We start from the raw sequence: 15,128 nt of genomic DNA, 5'->3' as shown, positions 1-15,128 counted from the left end.
CAGGACAGGAAGGTTTGGACACTGCAAGTGTCCTATTTATGTTCATTCTGCACAGTGTTTAAAGACCACTCAACTCAAAGAAGGGAGCTGGCCAAAGACTTTTAAAGTCAATTTTTATTTTATTTCAGCAGAAAGGCTATAAATAAAACTAAAGGCACAAGGCAAATTCTTTATCTTTACCATGAAATTCTGCTACGTGACTGCCTAAATGAACAGTCTCATGGCCCATCACAGGTGGCCTGTTTCCAGGAGTTGCATGGGGCACCGTTCCAGGAAGCGCTGCACGGCACAAGATAGCTTTAGGCCAATTAGAGAGCCGTAATGCAGGGGAAACGCACAGGCATTTGTACCTGGGTGCTGCCACCATGGCACCCCAGTTGAGAACCAGTGAACTAGGATGCACATTTCTCTCTCAATATGCACAGAAAACCCTACTCCAGATGTTTCAAATGTTTGTCTGGAACTGATTTAGAAACCTTTATTTTCCATAATACAGCATTAGAAAGAGAAGGTGAAGGAGGAGGAGGAGGAACAAAAACTTCAGTGATTCCTGAAGTCTTTCTTTACCTGAGGTTGTTATAATGCATCTAATACAATAGCAAGCCTCAACACTGGGATATAACAAGGCTCAAGAACCCTTTATTTAAAAAAATGTAACTCATACTGGCAACTGCAGACTTGTGGCAAACACTGTATATACAAAATGCAGGATCCAGCTATTAACAGGTAACCAGAGAGCAGTCTTTAGTAGTAGTTCTCCTTCCCAGCTCCTACTGAGCATTACAAACCCTTTTTTCTATTCAACTGAAAAGTCCTATTATGGAACCACATCCACTATAGGTACCTCAGCTAATTCATAAGGCCCCAGCTGATGTTTTATTCCCTGTATCTCCCTCCAATGAATATTCCAGACTCCCATTTATGAAGACTCAATTCCCTTCTTCATCTTCCTCCCTCTGTTTAAAATATATGTATTTTTAAATCAGACTGTATCTGAGGTCAAGGGAAGCTGTAACAGGCTACAAAAGAGTCAATGGCTGAACCAGTCAGGTAAAGCTGGCATTCTGGTATAAGTTAGAGCAAAAGATTACCATAATAACTAAACATTAAGGCAAACTGCTATGCTCCAATTGGTTAAAAATGGCTCTTCTTCAGAGCTCAGGGGCCTGACATACCAAATGACTACTGAGAAAGCTATAGAGCAGTGATTCTCAACTTTTCTGGCATCCCTCATTAGCTTCAAGGCACCCCAACTCATAGTTTCCACGTGTTTTTGACAGTGGAAAAGTGAGTGTTGTTCTATTGCAAAGAACTCAAAAAGCCAACTACAGGTAGAATGTTTTTTGACACTATGGATTGCTATTTGAAATCTCTATGTATGTTTTGTGAATGACTGCACACCTAACAGTGCCAACACTGCATGATTAGGCATCGGACCCCACAATGCCCCTGAAAGGATTAAGACTCCTGGGTGGTGTGGCACCCTGGTTGAGAATCACTGTTCTAATGTCATTATACAAAACAGATTGCCTAAACAAAAATGAGGAAAACTGCAAACTTCAAAAATAATTAAGCATCAACTGTCCAGCATTTCCTGTATTTCAAGGCTAAGACAAGCCTTGAAAGTGAATTTATACTCTCAGAACTGCAACAGTGAGAAGGCAAAAACAGTAGCATTTCTAAAATTCAACCCTTCTACCAACACCCAAATTTGTGATGCTCACCTCTACTATCACCTATCAAAACTATCACCTCTTTACTTCTCTATCTAAAATACTTCAGTGATAGCTCTTTCCTCTCTTGCCGTGCTATCCCTCCCACCACATGCACACACAGACAAAGAGACCCATTCAGACACCATCCACTGATTGACTGGTTGTTTCCAAATCAAGACTGCACTCCTCGCTCTCACCTTTAAGAATCTACATAGCTGTGTCCCACTTACAACTCCACTCGCATTCTCTCCTCATGTCACCTCTACTTTGTCTCTGTCCCAAACACATTGCCATGTGCTTTCTCCTCATCTTCCTCTTCCTGAGTGCCAAGTGCCCTCCCTCTCCTTTAAATCCCTCCTCAAAACTCACTTCTTTTGGTTCGATTTCCGTCACTAATCTCAGCTCCGGCGCTATCTGCTCCCTCTCGCGCGCCTAATTATGTTGAAGATAAAACAAAAACATGAAATAGAAAAAAATAAGTTATCTGAATACTTTGGAAATGCTTCCACAAGGGCAGTTTTCATTTCCCCAGCTTTTTCAATGTCTCTTCTCCCCCACTCCTGTTGGGTTTCTATCTAAATTTAAGAGTTCAGGCATTTCCAAGCAAGAACCTTGTCTAGTCTCCATACATGGTACTATACAAACATTGTGTTTTATATATACTGTCTTTCCACCCTCACAACTGAAATGTATGAATGTACGAGTACCAGAGCACTAAAACCGCACGCTTCGAATATTACATTTTGAAGTATCTCTTTAAAAGAGACGTCATCAATGCTAAAAAATAAAATAAAAATCACATTTCCATCTAAAAATACAGCACCTACACTTCTGTTATCAATCACCTTTAAAATTACAGTAACAGATGTGTTCAACTTGCAAGTTTTACAGTATTTTGAGAATACTTGGTGTCAGTGTTTTCCTGGTCAGCTGTACCACCCACACACTGCTCTTAAGTACATGATAGGAAGACCAAGAAATAAAAAGTAGGGAATAGGAAAAGTTGTAAATAAAAGTGTGAGGGAATATTATTATTATTATTATTTAAATAAGGGCACACTATTTTACTTGGGGCTAGAAAACTGATTTTTTTTTTTTAGTCTGTTATAAGGAATCCTGTTGACAGCGTCCCTTTCTCTGATCAACAAAGAAGCTAGAAAATAAATTATTTCTGTATCTGTGCATTGCTTTCAGAATTAGATTCTACATGTTTCAATTTCTTAGTTTAAAATAAATAAAATAATTCCCTTTCAAATGCCATCTCTCAAGGAAATTCTCCTATATTCTTCTTGTCTTAAGAAAATGTTGGGATTTGAATTTAATATATAACATTAAAGATTCATCTGAAGCTGTATTTTCAAATCAATCAAAAATTAGTCTGGGGGCTTCTTGGTTTTGGGGGGGGAGAGGGTTACTTTTTGTCAGATGAAATTAGTCTTGTACACCCCAAGTTCAGCCTCAGAGATAACATGAAATCCATACCCTTTGCGCTTAGTTTTGGAGAAACACAGGATTTATGGTGTTTGCACATATGGCATATGATGCCAGGACTTTTGAAAGCTACATCCCAAGCAGGCTATTTGCAACTAAGCTCGTTCCTCTAAAAGAATCCTATGGCCACAGAGTAGTATCACAGTATGAATGGAGACAAGATGGTTGGGTGGAATAAACATGGAACTAAACAAGTGACTTCTGTGCTCTCACCCCTGGATTAGTCAAGTCACAAATCTGTTACCTCTGTCTCCCTATTTGTAAAGTGAAGTGAAAGAGTATTTATACCCCCACACCAATCACTGGGGGTAGTGATAATTAGTGTCTGAAATGTTGTGCTGTAGTTCATCAAAGCATTCTTAACACTGCAGAAAGAGGCTGAGTTTAAGCAGAGGATGGATTTGTATTTAAATCTCATCTCTTCACTTTTAAACAATGCCAATTACCTATACATGTTGCCTAAGACCCCAATATTTCCTTACGTTCTACTGTTGCATTCATGATTATTATATCACGATATACAGCTACTGGTTAAATAAAGGCTGGACATAAAATTTGCTTCTTAGGCCAATTTAGTTCTCTATTTCCACTGAGCATATCGAGTTATGCCTTTTTATAGTAGTAAGTTCCCAAATCCAAATAGGACATTCTATTTTCCCACATAAAATTGGGAGCTATTAACAATATAAAAATCTGTATGCATCTAGAATATTGAGCTCAGTTTTCATAGACAACCATGTCCTTCAAAAAGCTGAATTTCTCATTATCAACACAACTACTCTAAAAGATTATACCCCCAAGAAATCTTCATGCATACGTGGAGATCTTTTATGGTGAATTTTTTAATTTAGAATTCAACTATTAAACTTAAATTGCATCCCTGCACCTCCCAATCCAACTCTACTTCCTACTAGAATCACCTGTAGAGTGGTGGGGTAATGCCATGAGTAAAGGAATATTTTCCTGATTCTGATTCCAACAGGCCTGGCAGAGCAAACAACTATGGAATGAGGCGGGAAGAGACTACCTATATAAAACTCCAACCAGCAGCAGACCACTGATACATTAAGGCACTTCTGAAACGGATGAGATGAGTGCCTCTTTAGTCCCTGGGGCCCCTCTGTTGGCAGCATTGAGAAGAATATTCAGGATAGAAATGATTCAGTGAAGGAAGCATACTGCAGCCAGAAGTTTGACAGCTAGGGTGACAAATAACTCACTCTTGGTAAATCACCTTCAGTGAGATATGGTGAACCAAGACAAGAAAGGCCTTAAAGTGGATGCAGCAGCAAGTCCAAAAATATTGAGCTAAAAAGATGCTTCTTAAGTGAAACAATCAGCAGAGAATTTGATTACAGACACTCTGGTAATACCCTGTGCCCTTTTTGGTAACCAACAAGAACAGTTGGGAAGACTCCTAATATCCTTACCTGCCCTTTGGCATCTTCAGGCATAGATTTGATATGCATCCTTTTTAGACACCGAATAACACCATCATAGAACTGTACAGTGAAGGTTCCTAGAATAGGATTGACACAATCATGATGAGCAGGTATAAAGTAAAGTATCTACCTGATGACTTCCACACAATCTTTGTCACTTCATTTTTCAGCCTAAGGTCCTACACATGCCAAATCCCTGCTTATGAGAGTATTTTGATTAGGCTAGTAAAACAGGTCTATACATCTCATTAAAACTCTTCCCTTAACAGTTATTATGATTTCTCCTTGAAGGATACAGATTCAGAACCTTGGACAGGTCAACTAAAACTTTTTAAAACCAATTCTTATACATTTTCTACATTTCGCACAGCTTGGACAATCATAAATCAGCTCTTTAATTTGGTGCATAACTAAGTTCTAATAGAGTAACATAAATGTTACATTGTTGAGTTATCAGTACAGAGGAACATTTATATTTACAAGCAAAATCAAGTCCCATTCCATTTGAATCCTACTAAACTATTTAGTATATTTCTTTAATTCTTCTTAAATTCAATACAAATGCTATCCCATTTTTTAAAATGTGCCCAAACCAGTTAACATTTTTTCCTTTTAATACTGCACAATGCTCTCTCTCTCCAACAACCAAATGTCTAGCCCCACTTCCTAATATAATTTGGATATTTAAACATAATCATTGTAAATTCAAATATATAACATTGAGGCATGAATATTCTTCCTATTACCCTGAACAACTTACATGTGCAAGTTCATAGAGGGTAAAAGGAAGATTAGGGAAAGTGTGGGTCTCTGAATGGGGGAAGTTGCAACTGAAGCACTCAATGCCTTTTTTACCTCAGTCTTCACAGGTAAGGTCAGCTCCCAGACTACTGCACCTAGCAGCACAGTTTGAGGAGAAGGTGAGCAGCCACCAGTTGTAAAAGAACAGATTAAGGACTATTTAGAAAAGCTGGACATGCACAAGTCCATGGGGCCAGATAGGATGCACCTGAGGGTACTGGTCAATGCAACTACAGAGCCACTGGCCATTATCTTTCAAAACTGGTGGCAAATAGGGAGATGTCCCAGATGACTGGAAAAGGGCAAATATATTGCCCATCTTTAAGAAAGGGAAGAAGGAAAATCTGAGGAACTACAGACCGGTCCACCTTGTTTCCTGGAAAAGCCAGGGAACGGGTCCTCAATGAATCCATTTCTAAGCACTTGGAGGGGAAGAAGGGGATTAGGAACAGTCAGCATGGATTCACCAAGGGCAAGTCAGGCCTGCCCAACCTGATTGTCTTCTATGAGCTGACTGGCACTGTGGATGCAAACAGAGTAGTGGATGCAGTACACCTTGACTTTAGCAAGGCTTTTAGTACACAAGCAAGCTAAGGAAATACAGGGTAGATAGTAAGGTGAATAGAAAACTGGCTGGATCGTCTGTCTCAAAGGGTAGTAATCAAAAGCTAAATGTCTAGTTGGCAGCCAGTATCAAGTGGACTGCGCCAGGGGTCAGTCCTGGAGCCAGTGTCTTTCAATACCTTCAATGACCTGGAAGATGGGATGGAGTGCACCCTCGGCAAGTCTGCAGATGACACCAAGCTGTGCAGAGTAGTTGATACGCTGGAGGGTAGGGATAGGATTCAGAAAGACCTTGACAAATTGGAAGATTGGACAACCCCATAAACTCATATAGACTAGGCACTGAATAACCAAGCAGCAGCTCCGCAGAAAAGAACCTGAGGGTTACACCAGACAAACTGAATATGAGCTAACAGTGTGCCCTTGCTGTCATGAAGGCTAACAGCATATTGGGCTGCATTAGGAGGAGTGCTGCCAACAGATCAAGAGAAGTGATTATTCCCCTCTATTTGGCAACAGTGAGGCCACATCTCGAGTGCTGTGTCCAGTTTTGGGCCACCCACTACAGAAAGGACACAGACTAATTGGGGAAGAGTCCAGCAGAGGCGAACCAAAATTATGAGAGGACTGGGGAACATGAGGAGAGGGCAAGGGAACCATGTCTTTAGTCCGAAGAAGAGAAGAATGGAGGGAGTATTTAATGAAGAGAATGAAGTCAGACTGTTCTCAGTGGTGGCAGATGACAGAACAAGAAGCAATGGTCTGAAGTTGCATCTCAAGAGTTTAGGTTAGACATTATGAACACCTCCTCAGTAGGAGAGTAGTGAAGTACTGGAACAAGCTACCCAGACAGACTGCAGAATCTCCATCATTAGAGGTTTTTAGGAACAGGGCAGACAAAGCCTTGGTTGGGTTGATATAGATGAGGATGGTCCTGCTTTGAGCAGGTGGTTGGACTAGACATGGAGCGCTCAGCTTTCAGCCTGCAGGCCAAGTGTGGTCCACAGAGATATCGCATCTGGCCTGCACGACACCCCACAGGTCTGGAAATTTGGTGGCAGGGGAGTGGTAACCGTTAATACAACCATCCTTCCCCTGCCGAATTCCAAAATCCCAAGCCTGTCAGGCTGAGCCAATCCAGCCAGCTGGGCAAAAAAGTTGAGCACCACTTAACTAGATGACCTCCTGAGGTCCCTTCCAACACTAATTTTCTATAATTCTATGGAACGCAACATGTTTCAGGGCAGGCATTCTCACTAAACCAAATGCTTCCCAGCTACTAAAATAATAATGCATCTTACAATATATTTGACATTCTAAATACCTATCCTTAAAGATACAGATATGCCATGCTTCATTTGAGTAGACCATAGTTGTGTTCACATTTAAAAAAAAACAGAGTACTTACAGCTACAGTGCACTTATATACATACCCTCCTTGTTAATTGCTTCAATCTTGGCTGGGTAATATCGACAGTCTGTCCAACGAGCTAGCACCTCTTCTCCAGGTTTAAAATCCTATTTAAAATAATTTTAATAGTTAATATCTTGAGCTTCAAACTTCCTCTAAAGAAACCTACATGTTACAAATCTGGCAGTAATATTTAGCTTTAGAAAGCAAATGCAATAGCTTATGCAGGAAAAGAAAGTACTACTTACAACAAATTCTTCATCATCTTTCAGCCCTTCTTTCCGGAGTGCTGGTCGCTCCAGGGGTCTTAATCTATTGCTGTCCCAATAAATCCACTCGTCATAGCGATGGCTCCAGCGTTCAAAATGGACCAACATCTTCCCCTCTTCATAGTCTATCTTCTCAATTCGAGATGGATACCTTGAGCAATAAATGGAAATGTGTCAATTCACCAGCTTTTTCCAGACATGTTTAGCCTACAGAAGTTCAAATAAATATTAGTTCTCATTGAACGGCCATTTCGTACTGAAAATCAGTTTGAAATTGAAATATGTTTTCTAAATATATGTAACTGTTAAGATGACAATACATAACTGAAAAGCTTTCTACATAAATTAAATGAGAGATTACAGTTCTATTATATAGTACTATGCATACACAAATTCAGATTTGCGTTAAATGTTACAATGTGAAAATTAGTTTAATGGGCCTTTTGGATTAAAAGCTGGGAGTTTTACGCTTATAATAAAGTATCCACAGAATTGTTTCATTCATTTCAGACAAATCAAAGCAATCAAGAAAACAAAAACCAACCGGGGGTACACTGATAAATATATTCTTGGCTGATACCGATAGCTGATTATTTACCAGGCATATTGACTGATACTGATCCAATAACTGATTTACAGGAAAGCAGTTGGGCAGCGTGGAGAACAGCACCCTGTAGGTAAGTCTGTGGAGGGGGAGGGGCATGGGAGGAGCAGATTAAGGCCTCACAGTGAGGAAGGAGTGGGACAGGGGCAGGGCAGTGAATGGGACCCTGAGGCCAGATGGAGCTGCAGGCAGTTTCTCCAGGGGATCAACATCTGGGGGCCCCGGTCAGAAGGCACAAAAATGGTAGTGGAGGTGCTTGAATGAGCTTTAGTTCAAGCACCACCGCCACCATTTTGAAGCTCTGGGACACTTTTAACCAAAGCAGAGCTGAGTGGGGTGAGGGCAGAGGTGAGCTGCCCTCTGTGGGCTTGGGGCTTTTTCCCCCTGCTGCCTTGGCCCCAGGAGCCACGTCCCCTGCCCATCCAGCAGCTGGAGGCACAACTCGCCACCACCACTGACACTGGACAGGTAGGGGATGTGGCACGGCCAGTGCATGGCTCCTGGGGCAAGGACAGCAGGGCAAAGAGCCCCAAGCCCACAGTGGGCAGCCCACATTGGCCTTCTACCTCGCCCTGCTTGGCTCTGCCACAGTTAAGTATCTCGCTGCTTAAAAATGGTGGCAGTGGCACTTAAACTAAAGCTCATTCAATAAGCTTTAGTTCAAGCATCCCTACCACCATTTTTAAATGCCAGGATGCTGATCCCCTGGACAAGCCGCTCATGGCTCCATCCCGCTCCCCACCCTGACCCCAGGATTCCATTCACTGCCCTGCCCCTGCCCCACTCCCTCCCTCACCATGGGGGTCTCCATCTGTCCCACCCCATGCCCCTTCACCTCCACAGACTTACCTGCAGGGCATTGCTCTCCACGCTACCCAACTGCATTCCTGGACACGTGCATGAGTGCAGCTGCGAGCATGTACGCAGTGTCTGGGGGTCCCGGTCTGAAGGCATATTGTATTTATCATTACATTATTGGCTACACCGACCAAAAAAAGCTGATCGCTGATAATGTTAATTTTTCTTTGATCGCTGCCAATCTGATATGGCACCAATATATCAGCACACCTCTAAAAACAACCGAAGTCAATAAAGCATTCCTACTGAACCTGAACTATTAACACTGATTTCACTGGCACTGACCGCAATACGCAGCAATTATTTGTTCAGTTTTTAGTTTTTGATTACATAATTATCAAAACAAAGAACTCAGTGTTAAAGAAGTGGGGGGTTCTACTATTCCCTCAACCTCTGCATATACCCAGTAAAACCCATTCTGAAGAGCCCCACCAGAACAAATCATAACCCTATACAATTTAAGGTTCTGGTTACAATTTAGTAAAGATTAAAACTATCCCCTTGTTTTAGTTTTGTAAAAATGGAAGGAGTAGCATGGAAAGAGAGAAAAATTTACTTTTCTGTTTTACAAATGAGGAACGCAGCTTCAAAAATCCACTAACCACTTGGGTAAAGTGTTTTCCCAAGTAGCATCAACAGCTGCAGAAACAGTTTTCTTTTAAAAAAAAAAAAAGAACCCAAACAAGTTTCTAACTAGGGTTATGTAATTAAACTTGAAAATGTTAATTAAATAAAAGTAGATTCAATACCATCTTCCCAGGCCTGCAGACTGCAAAGCTTTGTCTGTCTGTAAACTAAGCATTTATGTAACCGCTGAAATTCAAACCAAGTAAAAAAAAAAAAAAAAGTTGTGTCAATTTTTACTACTAGTGGGAGGCATGTGAATGACTATGCAGCTTACAGGCAGTTTCATTCTGCAGCTACCTGGAAAAGTTCTAACCGTTATAGAAGGCAGGCAATGGAAATACCGGATTCAACAGGGAGGAGCAGCCAGAAATGGAGGATGGAAACAGAGGAGACATCATCCTTGCAGCAACCCAAAAGAAGAGAGCAGCATTTAGTAGCACATTATGCTTGGGGTAAACCTTCCCTTTGGACAAGAGCTTCAATTTCATCAGATACCTTCCAGCTAGAGGCTGACAGAAAAAAGGGAGCCGTTGGGCAGAAATATAAGGCAAACACCAGTCTGGCAGTGTTTTTATCTGCACATCATTCCTGTAACAGCACCTCTTCTTCTTCAGTTTATCACCCTGTGCCTGATCGACAGTTCTCTGTCTACTAGTTACCTGATATAATTTCAAAGCCCTACATACAGGTATATACAGGTAGGAGAAGACAGAGGGATTATGAAACAAAGGGGGACTGTGCTTTTTGGGGGAAGAAATGGAAAGGGAAAGAAAATACAAAAATTAGAAATGCAGTGGCAGAGGGCATAATGTATGGAGAGAAGGAAAAATGAAGCCCAAGAAGAAATGTCACAATGTAGCACATCAACAAAAATGAAAGAATGAAGCAAGATGCACATAAGAAAAAAAAAAGATGTAGCAATCATGATGGGTCTAGTACTATTCATCAAATATATTACCTGATCACAAATCATGCTATTCATTGACTGTTATATTCAACAAATATATTTTTCTACTACTGATCAACTTCTGGAATCAGATACAAAAGAAGATCACTTGTAACAGAGTAGTCTGCAACCAACTTAATTCACAGCAGGTTGCTGAATTAAAAATGCTTTCAGCTGTTGGTTTGGGGTTTTTTTGTTTTTTTGTTTTGTTTTTTTTTTACAGCTTTTACCAATCAGCTGAAACTTATCAGTGGTTTCACACAGCTGATCAGGGAAGATATGCCCTTTGACATAAAAGCTGCTGCAAACAGCTGGAATATCTCAGCAGTCCTACATAACTGTTTCCTGCAGCTCTTTATATACCCAGATACTTTGCAAACCCTCATCTTCACAGGAGACTGAGGAACCCTGCAAAGTATCTGGATCCTATGGTTCACTGCTGGAATTATGAACCATAACATTATGGGCAATGTCTTCTTAATAAGTTACATATGAAAATTAGAATTAAATAAAACTGTTATTTATGTGTTAAATTCCATTAACTTGTGCTCTCAAAATGCACATTATTATGCAAAACAAGTGGTGGATTGAGACACAATGACAAAAAGCCCAGTTATCAAAGCCAAATTTAATCCTAGTCTTTAGGCATAAAAAACTATTCATCTATTGAACTATCCTAGCCTACAAAATGACTGACTGTCAAATTCAACTAACAACAACTTTTTCACAGCTCTAACAAAACGAGAAGATAAAAGAGATGGGTTAAATCCCCTGCGGTAAGGTTACACACTACACAGGTGTACACATTTTAAGCCACAGAACTATGTGGTAGAGACCATTTGGGGCCTTGTGTAATGCTGAGCATGTGGTTAACATGCTCAACATTACACAAATTTGCCATTGCACATTTTGCTACAGAGCTGTTTTCTCTAATATTCCACTTTTTGTGGGCTCTGGTAAAAAAATTAATATGCAAGATTTTGAACTCAAGTATTTTCAAGAGAAATATAAACTCCCCTGATGGTAGCAGAAAGCAGATAGCAACAAGCATCACTTCTGCAATGTAAAAAACAAATAAAACGGCACATTACAAAAATCTTCTCTTCTACTATTTAAGCAACTTCTTTTCTTGCAGGACTCACTTCCCAATCCTTGATTAAGGTTTGGAGGTCCCAATTCAACACTGTCACAACTGACGTAGTCTAATAAAAAAATTAAATGCAGTTTCCTGCATTGTTTTATTAAAAAGTAATGTTGACATTCCACCCAGGGCTGTACTGACAAATGTTGACATACAGGACACAGCTTTTCCTGGCAATAAGATCCATGATACTTCAAAATAGTAAAGCAAAAAGATGGTTGCATCTGCCAGACAGGATGAAACAGAAATTTCCTCAATCCTAACACTGAATGTAAGTACAATGTAGCAGCATTATAAAAAGAAGCAAAACAAGATCTATTTTACATTCCCCCGACCATGTCCTGATAAACAATGGCAGAAGCATTTCTTCCAACACAAGCTCTAGCACACAGTCACAACTCAAAAAACAAATATCTGGCCTAATTCAAGTAACCGGCGCTGATTTAAAATAGATTTGCCACGATTTCCCTTTATTACAGCATGAACTGAACAGATCCAACACAGCTAAAAATGGGCTCCTGAAAATATGAATAAACAGGTTTTCTTTATACTGTTTACCCAAAACCAATCAAGCTGCACTTAATAATGCCTATGTTAGCTCTATCCAACTCTACTCAGTAACGCCTACAGGTGGAAAAGTTTTGTTTTTGAGGGTCTTCCCTCAAACTTTGCAGCTGCGTCCAGATGAGCGCAGGCAAGTATTATGTGATGCCGCAGACCTGTCTGTGGTGCCACACACTGCACACGAAGGCATTCCCCGCACTGCTACTTTGCATTACCTTTCTGGGGGTCAAAAAAACCTATGTTGAAAAAAAGCAGGGTGGCGTATGTGGTGGCACCACATGTTGCCCATAACCAAAGCCTGGCCAGTCAGATCTGTGCTCCAGCTGCCGGCCAGAAGACCTGCTGCAGAAGCATCATGGCTGCAGCTCCCCAAGGCCCCCAACATAGGCTGCCTGGGCCAGCACAGCTGCTGGCCCCAGCATCCCTACCCCACCTTCAGTAACCTGCAACATTGTCAGAGCATGTGGCATAAGCTTTCCCCAGAAACAACTAGCAGCGACACAAGGTGTGTCACTGCTACTTGTCCCTGAGGAAACAAACATCTGCACTAGCACAGGCGCAGCCTGCAAGCGTGCTAGAAACAGCATTCCCAAACCCCAAAAGATTCTATTCAAATGCCAGCCTACCTGAGGGAATTGACTAACTACAGGCAATCCCCACTTAAAAGCGCTAACCAAAACCACGTTTCGCTATAGCACTCATTTAAAATGGATACTCGATTTCACCGAGCACTCAGCCAGTTGTGCTATAGCATGCAGTGGAATCAGCGAGGCGGCGGCGGGGCAGGGAGAAGCAGCGGTGGTGGCGGCGGCAGCAGCAAGTGGGGTGAGTGGCAGTGAGTAGGGGGGTGGGCATGAGCATAGATGGGTGGGGAGAAGCAGCAGCGAGTACAGGGCCCATGCCTGGGGCCAGTGGGGCCTCATGCACAGGTCAGGTCACTAGCACCAGTGCCTGAGCTGGCACGTAGGGCTGGAGTAGCTGGCGGGTGGGCAGGCAGGGTGGGGAGAGGCAGTGAGTAGGGGGGTGAACATGAGTGCAGGGCCCATGCCAGGACCCAGGCCAGTGGAGGCCCAGGGCAGGGCAGCAGGAGCGTGGGTGCAGGCTGGCACGAGGGGCTGGGGAGGCGACGCCGAGAAGCGGCAGCGAGAAGCAGCAGTAACTAATTATTCCTATTTATATTCATTCCTATGGGGAAACAGGGTTTGCTTAGCCCAGTTCCGCTTAATGCTCGGTTTTTCTGGAACCAATTAAGAGCACTATGCAGGGGTTGTCTGTATTGTGAGCTGATGGCATGTTCCAACTTTACATATTGCTCAATTTTGTCTCTCAAGTAGTAACAGCTGCATTGCATGTAAACTACAGAAATGCTGTAAAACTGGCAAAGACATAAGTAAATTACATGATAAACTTATGTCAAATTAACCCAGTCTCTCTCCAATTCACATATTCATCTTGAAGTTTCCATATCAGCATGCATCATTTCTCAGGTATAGAAGTTCATTAATGGCTATTTTCACCAGTATATTTACTAATCTGATATGAATGGTGTTCATTAACCAATAATTGAAAATATTTTACACTTTAGCATCATCTTCTATCTGAGCTTCTAAAAATGTTCTCTAAAGTAATGAGCTGTGTGTGTAAGGTATGGAAACAACTCCATTTAACAGACAGAGAAAACGAGAGGTTCAGTGGCTTTCCAGCACTCCAGCATAAGGATCATAGGAAAGTAGGACTTTCCAAGGCAGGGTCCCCAGCTAAACCATTCCAGCCAAGTGTCTATCTAATCTGCTCTTGAAAACTTCCAAGAAGATCCAACAACCTCTCCAGGTAGTTTGTTCCAATGCTTGATTACCCTCACTGTCTGAAAGCTCCTCCTAATCTCCAACCTAAATGTCCTCAGCTATAGCCTAATGCCATTGCTCCTAGTCCTGTCCCCTACATAAAAGCCCATCTCCATTCTCTCTGTAATCATCCTTCAGGTAGTTGAAGTACTCCAAATGAGGCCTCACCAGTGCTGAACATAACAGATGAAACACTTCCCTTGATTTGCCAGTGATGCTCCTGTTCATATGACCCACTATGCTGTTGGCCTTTTTTGTAACAAGAGAAAACTGTTGGCTCCTATTCAGTTTACAGTCCACTGTTACACCCAGGGCCTTCTCTGAAGTACTTGCAGCCTCGCCAGTCATTCCCTACTCTGTATTTGTACAAACAGTTATTCTATCCAATTGCAGGACTTTGCATTTGTCCTTGTTGGATCTCATCTTGTTGACTGCAAACCATTTCTCCAGTCTGTATAGGACATTCTGGATTCTAGCCCTACTCTCCAGTGTCAGCAACTTCACCCAACTTTGTCATCCAAAAATTCGCTGAGCATACACTCAATCCAATTCTTTAACCAATTCTTCACCTCCGTTTTCTTGTGCAGGGACCGGGACTTCCCTGCTGTGATAGAAGCCGGACTCGAGGGGATCGCCTTCAGACCTCAGGTTGGGGAGGACCGGGTTAGAGAGCTTCTGGAGGGGCTGGACGCGTTCAAGTCAGCGGGTCCGGATGCTCTCCACCCCAGGGTGTTGAGGGAGCTAGCTGGGGTTATTGCAGGACCCCTGGCACGGCTCTATGAGCGATCGTGGTGCTTGGGCCAGGTGCCAGATGATTGGAAGGTAGCAAATGTGGTCCCCATCTTCAAGAA

General features: G+C 42.0%; 1 protein-coding gene across 10 annotated transcripts in view; it reads right to left on the bottom strand.

Annotated features, from left to right (window-relative positions):
- PHF20L1 (PHD finger protein 20-like 1) overlaps positions 1–15,128 on the bottom strand; it is an 89,564-nt gene that overhangs the window by 68,522 nt on the left and 5,914 nt on the right. For 7 of the 10 annotated variants that reach the window (XR_002099591.1, XM_019528178.1, XM_019528183.1 and 4 more), the window contains exons 2-5: positions 7,673–7,844; positions 7,447–7,531; positions 4,637–4,725; positions 2,085–2,147 (exon numbers count right to left, since the gene is read on the bottom strand). Coding sequence is in view for 9 of the 10 variants with exons in the window: in XM_019528178.1 (XP_019383723.1) it covers positions 2,085–2,147; positions 4,637–4,725; positions 7,447–7,531; positions 7,673–7,844 (409 nt within the window). In the remaining variant the exon portion in view is untranslated. The remainder of the gene's footprint in view (positions 1–2,084; positions 2,148–4,636; positions 4,726–7,446; positions 7,532–7,672; positions 7,845–15,128) is intronic. The other 3 variants (XM_019528187.1, XM_019528184.1, XM_019528185.1) reach the window with 1 other exon arrangement.

This window comes from Gavialis gangeticus, unplaced genomic scaffold (assembly GCF_001723915.1).
Source record: "Gavialis gangeticus isolate Ggan-Ray unplaced genomic scaffold, GavGan_comp1, whole genome shotgun sequence".
In the NCBI taxonomy this organism is placed as follows: domain Eukaryota; kingdom Metazoa; phylum Chordata; order Crocodylia; family Gavialidae; genus Gavialis; species Gavialis gangeticus.
The sequence above is the reverse complement of the archived record's forward strand: the minus strand, read 5'-3'. Positions and strand labels throughout refer to the sequence as shown.